This window comes from Dermacentor andersoni, chromosome 5 (assembly GCF_023375885.2).
Source record: "Dermacentor andersoni chromosome 5, qqDerAnde1_hic_scaffold, whole genome shotgun sequence".
Lineage (NCBI taxonomy): Eukaryota > Metazoa > Arthropoda > Arachnida > Ixodida > Ixodidae > Dermacentor > Dermacentor andersoni.
Window position 1 is genome coordinate 124,539,417 of NC_092818.1, and position 12,433 is coordinate 124,551,849.

The following is a 12,433-nucleotide window of genomic DNA, read 5'->3' on the forward strand; positions in this document are numbered from 1 at the left end:
ATTGGTCTGTTCAGACAACCTTGTGGGCGACCGCCCGATGCTTGCGTCGGCAGTAACGCAAATTTGACGTCAGGAGATTGGAATAAAAACACATTGGAATAGTTTTACGTTATAGGGCACCTAGTGTAATATCAATCTCGATTTGCCATACATAAAGGCGTCATAGAAAAACTAGAAGAGATATTAAGATAAGTGTTACGGTACTGATAAGTGAACATCTGAATATATGAACCACAAATTCTCAACTACACCCTCCTAATTGGCGTAATCGATTGAGAAAGATGTAGCATTATTCCAATGACTTTATTTTTCATTTTTTATAGCATCATAGCGATTGCAAGCGAAGGAACAAATAGCTGCTTTGCAGCAGCTTGATCGGGTTCTAGATGAGAGCAATGGTCTTTTCGTGGAATCTTATGGGGAAGCTTAGCTCTCCTACATCTGCTTATCGACTTAGCTGTGCAGTGTCTCCTTTTTTGTGTATAAAACATGCCGCCCGCCACCCAGCTGGCAGATCGACAGATGATATGAATGCGTGAAAAACGATGGCATGGAATGGAGCAAGCATTTCAGCGTAGCGACGCATTCGGAAGGCCATCGAGGCACTGTGAAACAAGGCCTGGCAGTGATGCAATATTATCAAATTTCCAAGTGTCCAATATTATCAAAACGAAGGCATCTGAGAAACTATTTCACACCAGACAGGAAAAACCAAGAACTGAAAATATACATAAAAATGTTCCGTGACGGTATCTTTGTTGACAGATGATTACTCAAGGACGTGAAGAGACCGTGTCTCAGTTGCTTCTTTCTTAATACTTAGGCTTTTGAGGCTCTGAAACTCTCTCTACCTTCTACAATTTTGAATGTCTTTAGTGAGAAGCTACCCAGGTTAACTTGTCGGCAATATACTGCAAGGGCTTATAGTGTGAAGCAATAACAACATGACCATGCCCGACAGGGACGAGCGCCAACTTCCAACACCTGTTGTTATACCATTCTGTTGCTACTGGTTAGTGCTGTGTTCTCTTGGTACGCAATGGAATATCAACTGTCTCAATCTGCCCCCCTTCTGTGTTACCAATAATAGATGGTCTAGCTCTGCGTTTATGACACCTTCCTTACCCCGTGTCAGAACAACGCTTTTAGTTGATGGGAGCACTCGTGTAGGAAGTAATAAGTACTTCATTTACAGTAAGCTGGATCTAAGTGCACGTATACACAAGACAAATCGCAATCAACCAAAACGTAGAGCAGCCCGCTACTGGTTGCCTTTGACATCACCATTTCGTGAAAAGGGGAAAGTTTTGCGCTTCCCCAAACACGACGAACGCGATCGGGTGGCACGCAAGACACCCAACGGCCGTCTATGTGGGCAACATTCTGATACACGTGTGCGGCCAGTCACGCGCGCACACGATGTTCCGTACGCGATGCATCGCGCTCATGCGCACTGTGCGAAACGTTAACGTTCGCACGCACAGCGCGCCGCTGCGTGTGCAACGAACGTGCGACCTAACTGTCTGATGTCTTCAATAACACGCCTTATCATTCTACGATATCGTAATGGCTTATGCGCATGCGCCGCAGGAACATTACGAGTGGCCCCGAGCGATCGTGCATACTGATAGCGCACGTCACAATATGCAGGAAGCTCCTACCGCAATGTTACGAAATAGCAAGATTCACGCCTTCCATAGGACAGGTGACGCATGCGTCGCACTCTCCGCGCGCGTGCAACTTCTATTGCATATAATTTTTAAGTATGAGAAAGCACGCATGACAAAGGCGGAACAGCCCGTCCAACTCGCCTGGATTCAATGTCCTGGACCTCAAGTAGCAACAGATTCAAAAATGAAAATTATGCGATCCCACGCACTGTGGGAATCGATATAAGCGAAGCTTCATGTGCTGGTTGCTTTGATTGACGATAATTAGTGGTGATGTTGACAGCGAAAGCTTAATTTATTCAGCGTTTAGTCTAGCACGACAGTGGTGAGTTGATGTTAAACGTTAGCATGCGTGCCCACTGCGTTTTGTTTCCGTAGTGCACAGAACACAGAGGGAGAGGTGTTTTCTTGAAGCGTTGTTGTGCGTCATATTTCATAACCTCCGAGAGAGTTGAGCGTTGTCATTTCCTCACGTAGCACATCGCATTGTCGCAGAAGTACTAAACTTGAATTGGATTACGCCGCTGTATGTGTCAAAACCACACTCGGATTATGAGGCACGCCGTAGTGGCGGACTCCGGATTAATTTTGACACCGTGATGTCCTTTAACGTGTCCCACAATCTAAGTGCACGTGTGTTTTCTATTTGCCCCCATTGAAATGCGGCTGCCGCGATTGGAATCAAATCCACGACTTCTAGCAATGCCAAACCGCAAAGCTACCGCGGCGGGCACAGAAGTGTTGATTTGAAGGTCGACCGCTTCCGTAGTGTCGCCTGGACACTGCAATGCGTTTTCATTAATGGGGCTCTGCTTCTGCACACCCTACGTAGTTTGTCCGCTTGACATATTTGCATGGTGTTCATTTTTCAGAAATAGCAGGAACGTACTGTACCGTACCTTGAACTTAAGCTTAACCAGTTTCCCCACAACCGCTGTCGTATAGTAGTAGGGTTTCCTTGTCCTCTCACGTCACATTAACTCCCCGTTGTATGGGAACTGCCTCTTCTCCTTCCTCCTCTCTACAGTTCTATCTACATCCCCTCTGGACTCGCACGTTAGTAGAAAGGGAAGCGCTGCAGTCTCTGCAATGCTTTTGAGGGCAGTCACGGATAATTACAGCCGTCAAGAGGCTAATGTGGCGACGTCCAGGGAGCTCCAGAGGGTATCGCGCGCATTCGACGCGACGGGATCTAAACACCTTTCCTTTCTGTCTTGCTCCTGTCATGTATACACACGCTCTGAACCACTCCCCGACGTGGTGTGCCAGACAGCAGCAGTCACAGCAGTGGGAAAGTTGAAGGTAGAGGCAAAGAACGCTTCGCTTTAATATTCCACCCCTGCGAAGCGGAAATCTTCGAGTTGTTACTCTATTCATGGTGTCAACGTCGTGAAAAGCGAAGCTCATCACCAGTGTCATTTCTTATTACGGCCGCCACAAAGACGACAGCAGTAATCGATTGGCGTTCACATGCGTTGGCATTTCGGTGACTTAAGTCTCAGCTCTGGAGTGATTACACCGTGCGAATAAACTGCAGACTGGTTCTTCTGGAAGTGCTTCTTAACGCTTCTGAGTAGATTATGATTATGATTATTAGATTACGAATAGAGTTGTTTTACGCTGAATAAAACCAAGAAAACAAGCAAATCGAATTCCTGGATAACGAGAAGAATTTTGCACCTAGAAGAAAACTGAAGCGACTGGGAAAAAAAGTGCGTCTACAAACAGTGTTAGAACTGTTCAAACGACGCTCAGCGAAGATTTGTGCGTTGAGGGCGTCATTATTTTCAACACATCCTGCCAATTTTTTTGCGAGACTCCCCCAAAGGTTCTGGGCCTTCCTGTGTGTGAAGAAAAAAAGACTATTGACGAAACAGAACTCAATTGTACGCCGTGTCAACAAAGATGCCGTCGTGGAACATTTTTATGTATATTTTCAGTTCTTTATTTTTCCTGTGCGGTGTGAAATAGTTTCTCAGACAACTGCATCCGTTTTGATAATATTGGACACTTGGAAATTTGATAATATTGCATCACTACCAGGCCTTGTTTCACAGTGCCTCGATGGCCTTCCGAATGCGTTCCTTCGTCGCTACGCTGAAATGCTTGCTCCATTCCATGCCATCGTTTTTCACGCATTCATATCATCTGTCGATCTGCCAGCTCGGTGGCGGGCGGTATGTTTTATACACAAAAAATGAGACACTGCGCAGCTCGAAAATTATCGACCGACATATATTGTTTCTTCCTGCCGTAAGCTACTTTCAAAAGTCGTTGCTGACTTTATAATCCATTTTTTGGCAGTCAAGCAACATTCTTTCCATTATTCAGCATAGTTTCGGACAACACTTTTCTATGGTCACACAACTAACCACAGTCATTCACAGTTTTGCAAGTGTTCTTGATAAATCTGGACAAACTGATGTAGTTCTTTTAGACTTAAATGAAATAGTCACAATTTCTGTCGCCCGAAAGGCGAAGCATCGGTTGGGATAGCAAATTAGTAGACAGCTATACGAAAACGGCAGTTTTATCGGCCGTATAAAGTTGTAAACGTTTGCTTACAAACTAGATTGACAAGCATGGTGTCACGCGCACACAAGCATACTACAACAACACACCTTCCTCGATGACCGCAAACACTCGCTGTCAAAACGCTATAATGATAACGTTTACCCTAACAATATTTACTCATGCCGGGAAAATGGAACATGAGACTTAATATTGCAAAATAGTTTACATGCAGATTACCAAGAAGAGAAATAATTGGTTGTTTCATTACAGTCTTCGTACTCATCCTTTTGTTAAAGATGTTAATATAAATATTTGTGTGCTACAAAGACTAACCAACGAAATTGGGATTGTCATGTCTCCAACATGCGTCCTGCCTCATTACGAAAGCTTTCGGTTATTCGACATAAACTAAAACAAGCGCCTCCCGAAACTAAACTTCATGCGTACTCATCACTAATTAGGCCTAAAGTATAGAATGCCCTTGCACCGTTGGGATTCTCACACAAAACACAATATTAACGCACTTGAAAGGGTTCAATGGATAACAAATAGGTGTATTTATTAATTAGGTAAACTTAATCACCCACTACTCTAATGAAAACCCATGGCATCCAGACATTGCAACTTAGGTGAAAGTTCTTGGGCTTAAGCTTCTCAAAGATAACAAATTCCCCTTACGCGCCAACGCATATGTCAGTCTACTATCATCGTGGTTAAGCAGACGTAATCACTCAGAAGCTCTCCATGAGGCGAGAACTAATATTTTCAAATTTTCATTTTCGCACTACCAATTCGGGAAGGGAGAACTCTACTATTGTCATTGCTAAGCAGTAGGTACTGATTCTTTAGAACGGAATAATTACTGGTGTCACACTTTCATGATTTGATTGTGATTTGTTTGTTTTCTTGATAGTTATAATTTCTCCCTTTTCTTTTGTACTATTACCCCTCGTTCTTGGGCCCGGATGGGCCAGCAGTATTATGTAAATAAATAAATAAATAAATAAATAAATAAATAAATAAATAAATAAATATTTGTATCAAAGACTGACTCTTTGTGCCGGATGAATCAGTTGCTTCGTTTTAACTTACATTGGCTAACGCTAACAGGCACTCATGAATATAATTGTGCAGCAATATATTCACTGTTTTCTATAATCGCCCATTAGCACATGCACTGTACTGGGACAGGGACACGGCGAGGAACATATTACGAACGAAAGCTCCTCGTTGACAATTTAGCGACCTCGAAGTTATAGAGGGTATCCATACAATATTGTTCACATTCGCTGCTCTCTCTCTCTCTCTCTCACTCTCTGTCTCATTTTTCTCAGAAACCCGCAGCATTCCTTCTGGAACATTGCTGCGGTGCACTTTTTTAAGGTCTCTTTGCTGAAGACGATCAATCATTCTCGCATCGCACAGGGCACTGATATTTGGGAAACAGGGTAAGAACGCTTAACGGGAGAAGCGAGGAGAAGTCGCCAAGCGATGGGTGCTTTCGTCTCGCTACACTAAACCCTTAGGGTGGACACGGAAAGAAATATGTCAGACATTGATGGAAGAGCGCAAGCAGCTATGCAAATGACAACCCATTTACAATGTGTATGCATTTCCAGCAAGCTTCTAGTAGATGTGCGGCGCTACTCACAAACACTTTTGGAGATTCATGTAAACATGCCCCTTGTGCGAGCGCTGTATATGTATCCACTTTGTATATGCGTAATATTTGCACTTACGCAGGCACGAGTATTTGAACGAGTCTACTTGTTGGTGTGCTAGGTTTTGTCGTGTAGCGCGAGGCGTGCTCTCCGTTCGCAGTTATGTACAGTTTCTTAAATTCAAGAATGGGTACAAAGTTATGCGTGTCTCGGCAAACGGCTCGCATCGCGATGTCCGCGAGAAGTTCCGGGGCCGTGCGGTTTGTCTAAACGCGCATACAGATACGAGAAAGAGTGGAAGAGACGGCCACGCCGTGCAACCAGTAAAAGTGTTCTGCACTTGAGACGTAGCACTCAGCTCACGTTTCGCCTCCGGGACTCGGAGAGGAAGTTCTGCTTCCGCGTCTATCCCATCATGCCTGGAGATGGCGTGCCGTGTTGCTTTCTTTGTTTGACATGTCGGAAGCTGTACGCCCCGCGCATTCGTCATTGTTTCCGCTGCCTGAAAAATAAATGAACGGCACCAAGATTCCGGTCTCCAACGCACCGATATGAGAGCAGCAAGCGTAACGTTTGGGCTCATTGACGTTCTGAAATAGGTAGAATGTAGCGTGTTTCCTGCCCTTTCGTTTGTTCTTTTCTTCCTTCCTTCTACCTTCATTGTTTCCTTTGCTAGTATCTCGGGACTGCGCGAGAGCAGTTACTTCGAAGTGAAATCGGCCTCCCAAACGCGAAATAATTATGTGATCAAGTAGAAAGACCATCATAAATATTTTTGTGCTGTTTTGATGTTTAATTTTACACTATAAACAGATATGTTTCTTTCTCTGTGAAAGAACGGCATCTTATCAACAAGGCACTAGCGTTTTCATTCAAAACTATGAAAGAAGATTACAGGACAAGGAGGAGGAGGATAACGAAAAGCCAGGGCTAGCGTGGGCGGAAGATTAGGAGGGCTTAAAAAAATGGCTGCGATTAGGCGCCAATGAGCTGTGTATTCGTGTGATATGTTTTTTGACATAGCGCGAGTTAGAACAATGAAAGCATAGCAGGTGACCAGTGTCAGCACGACCCAAACTACACCAAAATAGAAACGCTGACATTGCGCTGTCTTCTAATTAATGTTTGTTTTGTTCATGCATTGTACAAATGCTGTACGTTTTCGATCAGAAAAGGTAAACGTAATGGGTTAGTAAAAAAAAACGAAGAAAGAACTAAAAGCACCAGAATACCAACGTAAAAACATATAAGTAACTATTTGTACGCAGAAGGCACTGCACATGCATATAAAAGATCATACGACAAGTTATGAAGTGATTCCTGCTGATTGAATGCGTTCGTATGCGATAATTTTATGTGTTCTATATAAATACCTCCTCAGTTCACGACAGCAGCAAAACTAAGAATAATTTGCACAGACTTTCTGCACATTGCTGCTTACTATACAGTTTTCTGTAATGCAGCATCTAGGCAACTACGCGGCCACCCTATTTATTACAACTGTATCTTCAGCGTAGACGTGATAACCGACTGATGTGATCTGTGGGTTTGCGAACGTCACGCATGTCGGAAAAGAATGAAACCAGGAAAAGATAATGTACCTTACATAGTGTAACATGCCTGTAGCCCATTAATTAACCACAGATAATATTAGCCGTGATGTGGTTAGGGAAAAATAAAAGCGTTCTTGTTTTATGAGCAAGTACCTCTCGGAGCAAAAGCAAATCCGACCTTCACACCCACCTACTAAGAAAGGAAATCATAGTTGGCGCTTTTGCTGTTCAGGGTAATTCAAAAATAGCACCCTGAACAACAGACACTACTGACACTGTAAGTTGGTGCGTTAACCCAGCTTTAAGCACGAGTGGATATCTTATGGTTTCTCTGGAGAGCTTTATGCGTATTAGACTAATTAAGTTGACCAAGGCTAGCAAAAGCGTAGGGTGTTGTCAGAACACGATAGCCAACAAAAGTGGGTCAACTAGCTTTTCTTTTTTTTGGCAGCAGGCTACAGTAACGTAAGCAATGTACGGGTCGCGTTGGAGCACGCACTGGGCGCGAGTGCTTGCGTGTGGGAATAGTAAACCACCGCTGGACACCTACGTCGCAGAGATTTGCTTGACTAATCCAATAATCTCATAGAGGCGCACGGTTATCTTCATACCGCAGGAAACAAGTACTCTCAACAGGTGTGTGTAAACCATTCTAATCCAGTTGTTTGCCCTAGGCTTCAAACTACAAATTTCCGGCCTCCGTGTACAAAGGGGACCCTTTCGGTTGGCCATAATCACAAAAGGCGACAACTTCATCTCCCTCAACCACAACTAGTTTATTCCTCGCATTATTGGTTTATACCTACGGCTCTTGAGAAAATATTTGTTCTGCAAAGGTTACTTCGTACAGAACATTCGCGCGCGTGCTATTTGCTCCAGATGTAAGAAATACTTCTATGTACTTGTGACCCACTCAATTCATCTCTTTGTGCAAACAAATGTTCCTGAATTCGGGAGATTATTATTTACACAGGGATGACTGAATACAGGCAGATGTACACTGTGCTGAGGTTAAGCTAGACACATCTCGAAGGAAATAAAAAACTAACTCATAAAAACCTAACTCCTTAAACCTAAGAAATAGTTATGTTGGAAGAAGACTCGGTCTGTCGTGCTCCAATGAGAGAAAGATTAAACGCCACCTCCCGAGAGACCGCTGTAGTTTCAATGCAGTGTGCTCCGCCTAATGTGTCACTTCCACACATGAAAATCTAGATAATGGTCCAATCTGAAAGACGAACAGCGTTCAAGGGAGCAAGCGACAGTTACACTGCTTGCGCAAGACCCGACAGTGATGACTGACTACGATGAAAACAGCGTGGCATAGCCTATTGGCTATGGTGTTCAATTCTTTTTTTCGTGTTTCCGCAGACACACCGATGGTGACGCTCCAGCTGGGCGGTAAGCTCAAGGACTCCGAGATCCAGGAAGGGCGGGACGTATACCTCGACTGCAAGATCGTTGCCAATCCGTACACAACGGACGTCAGCTGGCTGTTCGAGGGTCGCGAGCTTCCCGCCAATGCCTCGGCGGGTGTAATTGTTAGCACCCAGAGCCTGGTGTTGCAACGTGTGCAAAGAGCGCAGCGAGGCAGATACGCCTGCGCCGCCACCAACAAGGAAGGACGCGGTGTCAGCAACGATCTCTACCTGCGCGTCAAATGTGAGTTACCTTTTTTTTTTTATCTTCTTTCTTCAAGTAGCTAAAATGGTGCGACGTGAACATGTCGTCTTGGTTATTCGCCACCTGCGCTTCTATCTTAACGCGGCAATGAGCACGCGTGGCTTACAAATAAAAACTTATACAACTGTTATGAACTTCAGAAGGCCTGACTGTCAAGCTAGCTGAGTTGGTCTTGCACTGCGACTATGGTAACTTAGGACAAAGCCCCCGGTGGATCGACTCGAAGAATACTAGATACGTCCTCGTCTGTTCTGCCACTTTTTGCCAAGTTAGCCCAGTCAAAATTACAATTCATTCTGACTTTCTTTTCTTTGGCTGTACAGTTGACGACACGTGTAAATCTAGTCGTAAATCAAGACGAACCAGAATGCTGTCACCATAGTCACAGTTCATTCGGTTTTGAGACTGCCTTGCTCTCTATCCTTATCACTGTAAGCGTGCGTAATATGCCGTGTGTCCCAGATAACGCTAGCCAAGCCGTTCAACGAAACGAAAAAGATATTTAAAGAAAACAGTGCGAGATATAATTATAGAACTTAAGCCATTAGGTTGTCAGAGGTCTGACACCAGAACACTGTAGGTTTTAAGTCATATTTCCACCCGCCGTGGCTGCTCAGTGGCTATGGTGTTGGGCTTCTGAGCACGAGGTCGCGGGATCGAATCCCGGCCACGGCGGCCGCATTTCGATGGGGGCGAAATGCGAAAACACCCGTGTACTTAAATTTAGGTGCTCGTTAAAAAAACCCCAGGTGGTCTAAATTTCCGGAGTCCTCCACTACGGCGTGTCTCATAATCAGAAAGTGGTTTTGGCACGTAAAACCCCATAATTTAATTTTTTAAGTCATATTTGCCACCATGTTTTTTAACCTCCTTTGTTTTTTCGTTGCACAGCTTGTACAACGTTAGCTGGGACAGCCTATATAACAAAGCTTCGACAATGTTATGAACCCCTTAGAATACAAAATGAGTCTGCCCCTCGTGTACATTGCGTGGTCTACACCGACACAGCTGTTGAATCATGTGGAGGCCAGACCGCCCATATCAATACAGCGCACCCTCTAATTCAAGGTACTCAATGTACTACGAGACAGAAAATTAAGACGCCTTGCTACTTGAGCTGCAAGCCATGCATGGCGCAGTGAAAGCCGCTGTTACGCTGACAACCGTTAGTGTTGATCCACATGTACACCAATGCGATCAGCGCTACAGCGCCTTAAGAAAGAATAATAGGGATTAGCATGTCAGGCATTACTCTAAACTCTCTCCGTCTTCCATTAAAATATCTATCTATCTATCTATCTATCTATCTATCTATCTATCTATCTATCTATCTATCTATCTATCTATCTATCTATCTATCTATCTATCTATCTATCTATCTATCTATCTATCTATCTATCTATCTATCTATCTATCTATCTATCTATCTATCTATCTATCTATCTATCTATCTATCTATCTATCTATCTATCTATCTATCTATCTATCTATCTATCTATCTATCTATCTATCTATCTATCTATCTATCTATCTATCTATCTATCTATCTATCTATCTATCTATCTATCTATCTATCTATCTATCTATCTATCTATCTATCTATCTATCTATCTATCTATCTATCTATCTATCTATCTATCTATCTATCTATCTATCTATCTATCTATCTATCTATCTATCTATCTATCTATCTATCTATCTATCTATCTATCTATCTATCTATCTATCTATCTATCTATCTATCTATCTATCTATCTATCTATCTATCTATCTATCTATCTATCTATCTATCTATCTATCTATCTATCTATCTATCTATCTATCTATCTATCTATCTATCTATCTATCTATCTATCTATCTATCTATCTATCTATCTATCTATCTATCTATCTATCTATCTATCTATCTATCTATCTTTTTCTTTCTTTCGTTCTTTCTCCCTTTTCGTCAATGTTCACGTCGTAAAGAGCCGTGTTCAGAATAAGTACAACATTCTAGCGGATGCAAGTACTTACTCCATCTCCACACCGGAAATTCCACCAGCGTCCTTCTACTGCAAGCCCACTCTATGCTCCTCGAGTAAATTCCACAACGTCTGAAATCACAAGCCTATCATTATCAACCGTTATTTGCATTTTATAGACGACAGCCTGCGCGCGTCGCCTCCGACGAGCTACAACAGTGTCCCTGCGTGTGTTAATACATGTGTTGCTCGCGGAAAACGTCTTCAAAGCTAGCTTCTCTCCATCAATAATGCTTGTGAGGAGAATCCCGCTTCTCTAATTCTTGTTACAGGCGCGGAGTGCCGTGTGTGCGTGCTCGCGTGCACGTGCGAGTACGTGTGCGTCAAAAATAACCCACCAAAAAATATAAGTAAATGCTAATTAGCTGGCATCCAACCTGGGTCCTCCCGAGAGCGGCTTTACTGAGTGCTGCAGCACATCGGTCGTAAATAAGAGGATGCAAACATTAGCGTGACGCAGCGTGGGGTGGCGTGTGCTGCTTGATGACAAATGACTACCATTGCAGCTCACAGTGTCGTAACCATGTGACAAATGAGGCGGAGCGGTCGTGGCGAAATAGCACGTGCAAGAAACCGCGCAGTTATCGCCTCTATCACTTTAATCGATGGTGGCAGTTTCTTCGCCTTCCTATTGTGCTCTTTTCTTGAACTGCTCTCGTAAGTGCACTCTTTCCAATCGCAAGGCAATGCCATCGACATTAACGTACCCTGACAGGATACAAGCCACGAAATATTACGAAGGATTAAAGAGCGGAAAGTCGCTACGATATATGTCCAGGACTACTTTAAACTTACCTTTGACTACCTGCCTTCATGAACCAGATATAACAGTATTTTGTAAATAACGTCGTGGACAACGTCCTCTCTAATTTCTTGCGTCCCCACCCCTTATGTAATGCCCCATAAACGGTCTATAAATGGAAAGTGAAAGATAAGTTCTGCCCACTTCGCAAAGTGTGATTATTCGTAAGTGCGACTTTTGTTTGCGTGAAGCAGAAGGGAACTTATCAAGGAGCCTTCCACCCAGCGTAGTCGCTCTTTGTCCAACAAAAGCAGCCTGAAACTGTCCACTGTTTGGCCAATATATGCGCTGCCGACAATGCCGCGGCGTCTGAGAGCAGTGTCAACAGCGTCTTTTCTTCTGTTTCCTCATCTCGGTGGTGGCCCAGTGCCCACACAACCTTCTTTTCTTTTTTTCTAGTCTTGTCATACACGCCGTATGAATGCATACTCTGCTCACCCATCTCGGCCCTCTCCAACTTCCTTTCTGATGAAGTACGGCCAGGCATAGTGCAGCGCAGTTTATTGAAAGCGCTCCTGGGGCTTTG

At 43.7% G+C, this 12,433-nt stretch overlaps 1 protein-coding gene across 2 annotated transcripts in view; it reads left to right on the plus strand.

Moving 5' to 3' along the window:
- The window catches only part of LOC126532056 (protein turtle homolog B-like), a 345,557-nt gene that overhangs the window by 281,613 nt on the left and 51,511 nt on the right, over positions 1-12,433 (plus strand). For both annotated transcript variants that reach the window (XM_050179750.3, XM_055070964.2), the window contains exon 6: positions 8,770-9,060. In XM_050179750.3, coding sequence (XP_050035707.1) covers positions 8,770-9,060 — 291 coding nt within the window. The remainder of the gene's footprint in view (positions 1-8,769; positions 9,061-12,433) is intronic.